Raw genomic sequence first — 12,245 nt, 5'->3', positions numbered from 1 at the left:
TTTTTTTTTTTTTTTTAACGTTTATTTTTGAGACAGAGAGAGACAGAGCATGAACAGGGGAGGGTCAGAGAGAGGGAGACACAGAATCTGAAACAGGCTCCAGGCTCTGAGCTGTCAGCACAGAGCCCGACACGGGGCTCGAACTCACAGACCGTGAGATCATGATCTGAGCCGAAGTCGGCCGCTTAACCGACTGAGCCACCCAGGCGCCCCCATTTCTCCCATGTCTTTTCATGACTTGATATCTCCCTTCTTTTTAATGCTACATAATTGTCTGGTTGAAGCAAAGTTCATTTATCCATTTACCTGAAGGACTCCTTAGTTGCTTCCAAGTTTTGGCAATTATGAATAATGCTGCTATAAACATTCATGTGCAGCTTTTTGTGTGGCGTTAAGTTTTCATCTCCTTTGGATGACTACCAAAGAGCATGATTGCTGGAATGTATGGTAAAAGTATGTTTAGCTTTGTAAGAAACCACCAAATTGCCTTCCAAAATAGTTGTACCATTTTGCATTCCCACCAGAATGTATGAGAGTTCCCCTTGCGCCACATCCTTGTCAGCTTTTGGTGGTGTCAGCGTTCTGGATTTTGGTCATTCTGATAGATGTGTGGAGGCATCTGGTTGTAATTTGCATTTCTCTGATAACAAATGTCTTTTGCAAACATTCTCTCCCAGCCTGTATCTTGTCTTTTCATTTTGTTGACAGTGGCTTTTGCAGAGCAGATAATTTTTCATTTTAATGAAATCCACCTTATGGGTTCGTTCATGGTATTGTACCTTTGGTAGATTATATACTATATATATATAGGTATGTATATAATACCCTTTGGTATTGTAGCCTAAAAGTCATCACCAACCCAAAGATCATCTAGGTTTACTTTTGCTATCTTCTAGGAATTTTATAGTTTTGTGTTTTCCATTTAGTCTGTGATTCATTTGAGTTAATTTTTGTAAAGGGTGTAAGGTCTGTGTCTGGATTTGTTTGTTTGTTTGTTTGTTTGTTTTGCATGTGGGTGTCCAGTTGTTTCAACTTTTTTGCTGAAAGTACTATTTTTTCTCCATTGTATTGCCTTTGCTCCTTTATCAAAGGTCATTTGGCTTATTTATGTGGGTCTGTTTCTGGACTGTTCTGTTGCATTGATCTGTTTTGTCTATTTTTTCGGCAGTATCACATTGTCTTGATTACTGTGGCTTTATCGAAAGTCTTAGGGTTGAATAATGTCTGAATTTGCTCTCTTTCAATATTGTGTTGGTTATTTGAAGTCTTTTGCCTCTCCGTATAAACTTTAGAATCACTTTGTCTGTATTCACAAAATAACTTGCTGTGCTTTTGATTGGGACTGCATTGAATCTGTAGATCAAGTTGGGAAGAACTGACATCTTTACAGTATTGAGCCTTCCTATTCATGAACATGGAATATCTCCCCATTTATTTAGCTCTTCTTTGTTTCAGAGTTTTATAATTTTCCTCATGTGGATCTTACAGATTTATACCTAAGTAGTATTTCATTGTTTTGGGTGCTAATGCAAACTCTGTACTTCATCTTTTTCAGTGACAGTCCCACTTTCATCCTTTCTGTAGTGATGCCCTCCTCCTAGGCTCATGCACCTGCTCTTAAAGTAGAAATCCCTATGGAATGAGTAACCCAATGGCATGAGGAGGTGTGTATAAGATCCATGAGCTTTCAGAGTGGCCTGAAGAGAGGACTTTAATGGGGAAACATATTTCCTTTAATTAAAATGAAGTTTATTTGACTGTATTTAAAATGTAATCACAGCCTAAACATGATGAGATACCCTCTCCCCCCCAACACTCCCCCCCCACCCCGCCTTACCCCCAAATAGGAACAAATGGGATTTTGGGGTTTTTTTTAAAAGATTGCCTGGGAGAGGATTATTTGAACTTAAGGTGATGTCTAATGAGATCAACCACCTCTTCTTTTAAACTCACGTGGACTTGCTAAATTAGTCTGAGGGTCACCCAAGAGTGCAGAGCTTTGGATTCTGAATCTAGCTCCACTCACTAGAGACTCAGTGATCTTCAGACTGTTTTTAAGGAGTTCCTTGAGTTGAAGTGCTCGGTACGTGCCAGGAGCGATGCCTCCAAGTCACGGTGGCTTTCACCTGTCTACTTTGGTCAGAGGATCTGGGCAGGGAGCAAGGGGCAACTATTCAGGAGCTCTTATACCCTTTTTGTACATAGAATTCAGGAGAAGCTAATTAAATGGATCCATGTTCAGTAATAGAGAATTAGTCTTCTCTATTAATTTCCCTTGAAGTATATAAAACCAAAGAAAAAAAATGTTTGCAGAGGGGGAAGGGTGGGGAACCTTGACAATTTAGATCCTCATCTGTGAAATTTGTTTTCAGTTTCAAGAATGAAAGCTTAATGTGGTATGCTTATACCTAATGTTATGTTTTATATGTTGTTAATTTATTGGGCAGCTGTTGGACACCTACTGTTCACAGGGCACTGTTGGTCATGGTGGATAATGGGTAAAGCAGATGGGTCCGGTCTTAGCCTCCTGAAGCTCACTAGTGTGATAGCGGAGTCGTTATTAACAATTTACGTAAGTCATTATTTTAGTTGTGTTAAGTCTACAAAGAAAAGAGATGGGATGCCAGGAAAGCTTACTGTCTTCCCTGTGTCTTCATCTGATGGCTTGTGTGAGCAGTTCTTCTGGGCAGAAGCCGCAACTGCCTGCGCTAATGTGGGCACAGAGCCTCCCTGCCCACGTTTCCACATCCCTTCTCCCACTCTTTTCTTGGACTTTGTCTTTATAACTTGAGCTAATTGTTCTTCATTTAACCTGTTTCCTGTCTTACCACTCTTCCCAGGAGTCCTCGAGCATATGCCCTCAAACTCTCTGCCTCTCTAAGTGTGTCTAAGGTATCTGGTAGGAAAGAATCTAGAATTTGAAGAACAATCTTACGAATAGGCCAGTTCCTTCATTTTCAGATAAGGAAGGTGAGGACGAAGGAAGAGAGGGACCATGTCCACAGTCACATAGCAGGTTGGAGTCAGAGCCAAAACTAACTCAGGTCCTTGCCTCGGAGCCCAGTGCTGTCTTTTGCATTCCTGCAGGAGAGGCTTTAGTCAGCAGGGATCCATCCTCAGGAACTTCCCGTCTTTGCAGAAATACTGAGGAGGGTACACAGCTAGCTAGAGGCTAGGAGACCCAAGAGGGGCCACAAACAGACCTCAAATGGCCCAGGGTTGTTATTCCATACAGATTCACCAAAGGCGCTTTTTGTTGGGAGGAAAGAAAATAGTACACCAAGTTCCTGTCATTAGGGAAGTCATATTTTAGAGGAACATAGAAGTCTAACATGTATGAAAAGAGCACCTCAGAGCAGCCTGTTAGGAGCTCGGATGCACCTCGGTGCACAGGAGGGCTCCAGAACGGGTGGAGGTGGGGACTGGAAGAGAAAGCGTTTTCCTAAAAGAGGCAGAGCTCAGTTGGTAGGCAGGGAAGTGGAGGCAGAATTTCACTGGGAGCAGGAGAAGGAAGATACCCCTCGAAGCTGGAGCAGACTCCTGAACAAATGGACCGTGCAGGCAGTGGCCTGTGCGTTGTGGGGTCGGGGTGGGGGTTGTTGAGAAGTTGTGGGAGATACTTTTGGGCAGGCGCTAATTTTAAAAGACCTTGAGCTCTGAGCAGCCATGGAGCTAGCACGGTGCCGTGCTTCACTCTCTCAAGGAGGTGACTGGATGAAAGCTGGGCTTTCGGAAGAGAAGTCTGGCGTGGTTAGGGGAGACAATCTGAAGGACTCATTGGGGATTTGCTGTGGTTACTTGGGTGTGGGATGAGGAAGCCCTGGGCACGGACGTGGGTGTTTTGAGCTTCTGTGGTGCTTGTTTGTCATAGGTGATAGATCTGGATGACTCTCTCAGTTTAATACAAAGTGGAGCTTTATAGTGATTTTTCTAGGCATGTCTAGGTGGCACCCTCAAAATAACTGTAAAGCCTGAGCATCTGTCTTTTATTTTATAAGGTGTTTTGAAATAGAAAAGCATCAGTAAAAGGCAATGCAAACACAAAATGTCATGCTTTTACTTCTAAATCTCAAGTGCTACGTTAAATACGATTTAATTCACTATTGCCAGTATTGAACTCTGCTTTCCTTTTTTATGTAAAGGATTCTTCCTTTTGCGAACCTGGCTGAAGTGGGGAGGGGCTGTCTGGTGAAGAGAACTAGAGCAGGAAGCTGAGAGTATCTGTCTTGGCTCCTGAGGCCTGACCATCATCAGCACACACAGACTTAACCACGTTGTCTTCTCTTTGTCTCCTTAGGAATATAAACAGAAGCTCGCTCGGGTAACCCAGGTCCGCAAGGAACTGAAGTCCCATATTCAGAGCTTGCCAGACCTCTCGTTGCTGCCCAACGTCACAGGAGGCTTGGCCCCCCTGCCCTCTGCTGGTGACCTGTTTTCAACTGACTAGGACAGGTGTCGTGCCCCAAATTCCCATCTCTACCAGCAGAAAGAAGAGAGAGGGCAAGTCATGGTTGGAAATAACCATGATGGAAATAACTTGTGGCCCCTGGTTCTGTCCCTCCTTCATCCCAGTCCCGCAGCCTCAAGAAAGAACCACTGACTCTGAATCTCCTCTCCGTCCTCTCCTGTTGAGCACAATTCAGAACAGTGGCGAGTGGAGTCCAATTAGATTCATATTTGGAAAGAATACAAAGTCTCCCACTTCATGTATTCATGCCCCTGTTGGTTCTCCATTCTTAGCTGTCTCTTTACACCCAAGAAGTTATGAAAATCATGTGTACTTCTGGAAGTTTTCAGAAGAATCTTGTCCCTCCCGACAGCATTGTGTCATGAGAGCCGCTTCTCTTTTCGGAGCTGGGTTTGTTCAAGTTCAGTGCAGGCCTCCACTGAAGGACTCACTCTGGAGTCATTGACTTTCCTGGCTACCGTCCACCCCAAAGGTTGGAGGCACGACTGTCAAGCAGCTTTGCCGTGAAGAGTTTGCCAAATCTCTGATCCTTCCTTTCCCCTGCTTGTAGTGATGTATAGTTACAGGTGCAGTGCATTTGTTTTATAAGCAGACTAGGGAATCTAGCAATAAGATTCAAAGCTGACCTGGGATATACGGTTCAGAAGGAAGACTAACGGGGATCACAGACGTGAGTTCAAAATAAGTTATGTGCTTCGGGTACCTACGGACCACCTTCCCAGGGTTCCTGCTGTCGTAGAAAGCGTTCCTAAAGACGTGATCTTCTGGCCCTAATCTTGTGAAGGCAGTTGTTAGGAATGGCACTGGTGGACCCCAAAAGCTAAAGGCAAAACCAAGAGTGTGGACTCTGCACGGGTGTTGCTTTTAGACTCCTGTCTTTTGGGGAGTAGGGCTCACACTAGCATTGTTTCACTGGGCTCAGGTCTACGGTATGGCGAGTGGACTTGAGTATCTCCCCTGCAGATATGACGCTCTGTGCATGTCTGTCTGTCTGTCAGTTTACGCCACTGCACACATCCTTGTGCCCGGAGGAGGAGGAGTACTTGATCGGCTGTTACCGAGTAGCTCATCTCGGGCAGAGGAAGGGGGGAAGTCAGGGATATTAATTTTGGGTTTTAATTCCATTATCATGCCAGCTGATATCATGACTATATAATGTAGTTACAAAGGATTTTTACCTTGCTTTTAGTAAAGGTTAGGCCTGCTAACTGTAAATCATTCTGATTTGGCAGTCTTCTTTTCGACATTGGAAAGGGCAGAAAACAGTTTGCCCCAGTAGTATGACAGGAGTCAGGGCCCGGAGGCTGAAATCCATAAGCTATAAAAAGGAATTCAGCAGTGGGGGCTTCAGAATCTCCATTATTTTGCGTTGTTATTTTCAGGATTACCAAAAAGCCAATTACTTGTAATTTTACATGTTAAACATGTTGAAACATAGCCTGTGTTTTTACAGTGTGCAGGCTTTCCTTTTAGAAGCTCTTCTGTCTGCCATGAAGTGAGAACAGTGAAAAAAAGTCCTAGCAGGTGTTCAGTTTGACTCTGTGTAGAACATAGTAGCATTGAAGCTGTTCTTTGGATTTGAATATAGACTGGATGTTGTTTGCTTACTGATACTGCCTGTGGTCCTGTCATTATTAAATTAACGAGTCTCTAACTATAAAGTTTTCCTCCCAGAGGCCAGAGGGCAGTAGGTGACTTTACTAAGGGAAATTGCAGGAAAATTGCAAGATCGCTTCTAATCGTTGCTGTTTTCTGCGCATACGCCCCTCCCCACATGGTGTGCTGCTTCAGTCCTCCGTGCGAGCTTGATGTGGAACGGACCCATCTGGGACATTCTCTGTGCTTTTACCAAGGAAGCAAAATTTGACTAGCCACAAATCAAAAGGGCAGAGTAGATGTTTGCTCTGATCAGCTGGATGACAATGTTACGGCGTGATGGATTTCACCCATCGCTGTATTTTCTCTGATTGAGTTTGACCAGCAATTGGTGCGTGATTCTTAACAGCAAGAGCAAGAAATGAAACTGTAGCAATTATGTAAATGAATGTGTTGGCCTCCTAACACCTGTTACTAGTGGACTTCCTGTAAGGAAGTTAGTTTTGGGGTTTGTTTTGTTTTTTAATGAAATGCTTTTGTGTTTTAAATCTTCATGCTCCCTGTATCCTCCCCATGTGTGCTCACTTCATTTGTTTAATTTAAACCAGCCTTTCTCCTTGTCTGTACCAGGTGGGCCGGTGGGGTGGGCTGGGGTGGGGTGGGTGGCTTTTGTTTTGTGTGTTTTCTTTCTTTAGGGCATCCGTAGGCCTCAAGGACCTCTCCTTTAGGTCATATTCCTCAGAACGTCTTCATTCTAATTTGTTTTGTTTTGTTTTGTTTTTCTTAAAGAATATTTTTAAAGCTTAAATTTGTATATTAATTTAGGACTTTATTTAGAAGTATAGGCTGTCATTGGCGGCAGCAGTATATTCTGAAATGTCTCATAGATATATATTTTTGAATAAAGATGGTGTTGTTGAACGACACTGTGTGATGTTTCTTTCCCCTGCCTTGTTACAGAACACCCGGTGCTTCCTTTGTAAGTGGTGGGTAATTAGTAATCACCAATAGAGATTCTGCCGTCTGCACAGAATCTTGTCCCTTAGGAGTTTTGTTACTGTTAGCGGCCCATAAATACTCAGCACTTACATAGTATGTTCTGGTTCTTTCCAGGGGCTTAATTAGCTTTAATTAGCCAATCCACACAGGGCCCCGGAGAGGGACCTCCATAGTTTTATTCTCGTTGTACAGAAGTGGGAACGGATGGAGAGAGGTTAAATGACTCTTTCCCCACTACCACAGTCTCTGACAGATTCAAACTTGGAAGTTTTTGATTTCAGCGCTTTTGTTCACACTGCTAGGCCTCCGGAGAGAGATTTGAGTTTGGCAATCCAGTGAAAGCCACTCTGAACTGTTTAAAAGAGCAAAATGTGAGATCGTTGTCAATCCAAGTGGTATGTCCTTTAAAAACATTTCTGCGCGTTTCCTTTCTCCTTTGTTTTCACTTGTGAATGCAATGAAAGCCTATTGGCCGAGTGCTGTTAATGAGAACTTGAAATAATGGAAAAACAGTTTGAAATACAGCCTTTTGAAGTAACTGATGGTCTTGGAAGGCTGATTTGAACCCTTTCCACTGGGTGAAGGCAACCTTTGTCAGAAAAAGCAGGGTTGGCTGTTTTAAGCCACAAGAATGCCGCAGTACCTGTGGTCCTTCAAGATTAAATGCAGCTCGAGGCCGAGTGCAGAATCAGGGGAGTTGAACGTATGCATTGCTGGAGTTCAGGCCTAAAATATAAAAGGTGAATGTGATACGTGAATCTCAGGAGAACAGAATCTCCTTCTGTGTCCCCAGGTTTCATGGCCTAGTTAATGCCTTCACTCCTACCTATAAATAGTAAGTCCATAATTCCTCGGGTTTAATTAGCACCCCAGGCTACAAAATACGGCTGTGAGGTCCTCAAAGCTGAAGATGGGACTGCCCAAGAGTTCATGAATCTGTCAAAATGCTTAACTTTTGTGATTAGAGTCATTAACTCTCTGTGTGACCTTCCTGGGCCAGGTACTTCCCTCCCCGGGCCTCAGTTTTCTTATCTCTGAAATGTGGTATTGGACTAAATTATCTCTAGGTTCTCTGCCAGCCCTAAAAGCTTATGGTGATTTTACTGCAGGAGAAAAAGGCAGGACCGAAGTCTGAGAATGCTGAATATGGCAAGTCCTAGGTTCCCGGAAATATGTGTTAGATAGGATAATAATACCACTGTTGTGTTGTATACAGTTACTCTAAAAAAAGGAGGAGCATATACAAAACCCCGGGAATCTGTAAGGAACAGAACACGAGAAACAGTGCCAAGACCAAGAAGATGGGAGTAAACACTGTTCACCGGGCACAAATAATCTGCATTTTGTATAGTTGAGGTCTTAAAAAAAAAAAAAAAACTATTTTCCAGCCTGGTTTGCCGTCTTACTTTTTGCTAGAATCATTCATCTGGCTAAACTCATTTCTCCTCACCACCTCCTTGGGGTTTTTCATTTAAAAATCATTCTTCCACTTTAAGGCACAGATTCAATTAAGAACCCATTATTCTCCTGTACAGTAGATTGGGATTCATATAGCTTTATGTAGTGTTGAAAGCCCAGTTGGTTCCATTTTTTTGACTCTGAAATAGTTATTTGGCATTGAAATTTCATTTCTGCCACTGGTTAGATAAACACTAAAATTAGCAGTATGGATCAGGATTCAGTATTTTTCACAAATAAGAGGCAGCTACTGCAAGCGATGGCCTACCTCTCACCTCCCCTCACTGTGATGACCTTGGGCAAGTCCCTCAGCCTTTAGGTGCCTCAGCTGCTTCTCAAAGGAAATGAATGAGGTTGACTAACCGCTGAAGTCCTTTCCCGACCTGAAGTTCCATATGCCCAAGCTTTCGGAGTCTTTCTACCGAGACTCTTACTAAAACACCCACACCATACACTCCTTTGGTTTTTAAGTGCCAGTTATCTGTATGAAGTCTTAGTTATAAAAGTGGTAAAGTGGTTACAAACATACCAATGAATCACTTTGAAGGAGGTGTTTTTTAAAAGGGCCTAGGGCCATGTCTGGAATAAACTAGGGACTTGATGGTAGGCGTTACTATATTCAATAATGAATGTAGGTATTTCAGTGCACATGTAACATGAGGTTCAGGCGTTTTGGGGGAGGCAGCAATAGATACCACATGCCTGGACCATACGCTCTATTTACAGTGGAGACGTAGCCCACTTAAACTTCCTCACCCTCGCGGAGGGTATAAGAGAGTCAGGAGTTCAGAGTAGAAGGAAGACGATTTGGGGTACAGATTTCTTTGAAGAGGGTCATTGGTGTGTTTTGAGTCCCCCAAGGGAGAGTTAGTGGATGCCACCTGCTCCTTGCCTTCAGGCTAGGGAGCTGGGCTTCTGTGGAGCTTCACATGTGTCCCCTCTGGGGTGACAATCCAGTACCCAGGACAGACCCCTACCTGGAAAAACCTAAAGGATGGGATGCTAGAAGCAAAGTGCTTTGATGATGGAGGCAGGGAGAGGTGGCTGAGTTGAGTGCAGCCTCCACTGCTAGAGTTTGTCAGGGCGAGGGATGCATGTCTGTCTCCCAAGGACCAGACGTGGGCCGTATGTTAGAGAACTGGCATGGGGTCATCTCAGATCCTGGCCAAGAGGCAAGGGGTGGCCCCAAGCAGGTGTAGTGCTGAGGAGGAGAAAGCAAAGAGCTGGAGGTGTGTGTATAGAGGGAGAGAAATTTTAAGGAGTGGGTTCATGCAATTGTGGGGGCTTAGTAAGTCCAAAATCTGTAGGATAGGCCAGCAGTTGGGGACCCAAGAAAGAGTGGCACCGGCATCCAAAGACAGTCTGCTAACAGCATTTCTTGCTCAAGGGGGATGTCAGTGTGTTTCATTTATTAAATATTATTTATTTGCTGGTTGGATGAGGCCCACCTACATAAAGGGTTACCTGAGCTACTCAAAAGTCCATCGATTTAAATGTTGAATCTCATCCTTAAAACACCTTTAAAGAAATATCCAGAATAATACTTGACCAAATATCTGGGCTTTGTGGCCTCGCCCAGTTGACACATAAAATTAACCATTATGCTTGCCAACACTACTTTACATTTTTAAAAAATCATAGCTATATTTGAGTCCTGGGTGTACCACAAACCAGGTGGCTTAAAACAACAAATGTATTGTCTCACAATTGTGGAAGCTAGAAACCCAAAATCAAGATGTTTGCAGGGCCATGCTCCATCCAAATCCCCTAAGAAGGCTCCTTCCTTGCCTCTTCCAGCTTCTGGTAGCCCCAAGCATTCCTTAGCTTGTGGCAACTAACCTTTATCTCTGCCTCTGTCTTCACATGGCTATCCTCCCCCTATATCTTTGTCCAAATATACCTCTTTTTAGGGCCCACCCTGATGACCTCATCTTAACTTGATTAAACCTGCAAAGACCTAATTTTTAAATAAGGTCACATTCCCAGATACTGGAGCTCAGAATTTCAACTTATCTTTTTTGAGAGGGGACACAATTCAACCCATAGTAGTAGCCATCTTAGCGGGTATGAAGTGACTTGCGTTTTCCTACCGTAGGCTAATGGCAGTGAGCATCTTTCCACGTGCCTGTTGCCCCTTTGCCCATTTTTGAATTGGCTTGTCTCTGTTGTTGGGTTGAAGAGCTCTTTACATATTCTAGATATCAGACCCTTATCAGATACATGATGCACAAATATTTTCTCCCATAGGTGTCTTTTTGCTCTCTTGATAGTGTCCTTTAATATACAAAAGTTTTAAATTTTGGTGAATTCCATTTTCTTTTGATGTCACATCTAAGTAAACGTTGATAAATCTAAGGTCATGAAGATTTACTGCTGTATTTCCTTCTAGGATTTTATACTTTTAGCTCTTATATATAGGTCTTTGATCCGTTTTGAGTTAACTTCAGTAATGGGTTGTATCTCAATCAATTCACCTTAACCTCGAAGATCGGGTTCCCAGCTCAGCTTTTCATAAAATCTTGACAGACCTGGCATTCTGGTAGAGTTGTAAAACTCAAGAATACTCATGAATTTACTCCAAGTACAATTTTCTTAAAGGTCTCTAACAGCCTTCAGTGAAGTCACCATCTATGAAACGATAAATGATATTTTGAAGTTTAACCCAATAGTGAAAACAACTCGAGTAGAGATTTTCAGTTCCACCTATGAAGGATTAAGTGCTATGGGAATTTCCCTCCACCCTGAACAACTGGAAAAGTAGATATGTAAAACAAGTGTTTTCAAACACTGGACATCAGGAAGCACAGAACTACGAGTCCCTGGAGAAGGGGAACAGATAGGGAGAGGAGACTGCCACATCTTACTCACTGAGGGTGCTTCCAATCTGCAGTGCACAGATGGGGAGCCAGAGGCCCACTGTATCACTGAATTGAGGAGATAGACATCAGAGTTCAGGAAGGTTGAGGCGGCTACAATTTGCACGGAGAGCTAACAGGGCAGCTGCACAGAGACTGAGTGCAGAAAATCTGCAGAGGACATGTGTGGGATGAAACTCAGTGAGACCAAGGAAAGAACAAACAGAAAGCAGTAACCCCAATAATTCCTGCAGTTCACACAGGTCTGCAGATAGGTGAAGTTTCTGCTAGCCAAAGTAGAGAGGCCTTGTAATAAACAGAGCAATGGAGAGAATCCTCAGAAAGGTCATGCCTTTGTAGTTGGGCTAAATTAGTACTAAAGGTTGCTTTCAGCCAGCCATAAATAAAGCTTGGTAGTAAACTTCAAACTGGTCTGTAACTTAACTGCTTGGCCAAACAAAGTCCAGCTGTATTTAAAGAAATAGAACCAACCCTAGCACTCAACAGAGTAAAGTTTAATCTTTGGTTCCAAAAAAGAAAGAAGAGAGAGAGAGGGAGAGAAAGAGAGAAAGAGAGAAAGAGAGAAAGAAAGAAAGAAAGAAAGAAAGAAAGAAAGAAAGAAAGAGGAAGGAAGGAAGGAAGGAAGGAAGAAAAGAAAAAAGAAAAAGAAAAATGATCAGACCTGTAAAGAAGTAGAAAAAAATATGACCAGAGTTGGAAGAAAAATAAGTCAATAGATCCAGAATGGCACAGGTGATGGAATTAGTTGACAAAGATCTTAAATAGCTGCTATTAGTATGGTAACTACTCAAGGATATAAAGGAAAATATTAACATAATGAGGAAAAAAATAGAATACATATTCCTAAA

At 42.9% G+C, this 12,245-nt stretch overlaps 1 protein-coding gene across 1 annotated transcript in view; it reads left to right on the top strand.

Annotated features, from left to right (window-relative positions):
* The window catches only part of RPRD1B (regulation of nuclear pre-mRNA domain containing 1B), a 50,742-nt gene extending 43,752 nt beyond the window's left edge, over window positions 1–6,990 (top strand). The window contains exon 7 of the mRNA XM_049650815.1: window positions 4,298–6,990. Coding sequence (XP_049506772.1) covers window positions 4,298–4,447 — 150 coding nt within the window. The 3' untranslated portion in view covers window positions 4,448–6,990. The remainder of the gene's footprint in view (window positions 1–4,297) is intronic.
* Window positions 6,991–12,245: the final 5,255 nt, after the last annotated feature.

The sequence above is a fragment of the Panthera uncia genome (assembly GCF_023721935.1).
Source record: "Panthera uncia isolate 11264 chromosome A3 unlocalized genomic scaffold, Puncia_PCG_1.0 HiC_scaffold_11, whole genome shotgun sequence".
Taxonomy (NCBI): domain Eukaryota; kingdom Metazoa; phylum Chordata; class Mammalia; order Carnivora; family Felidae; genus Panthera; species Panthera uncia.
This window is presented reverse-complemented; position numbering and strand designations above follow the sequence as displayed.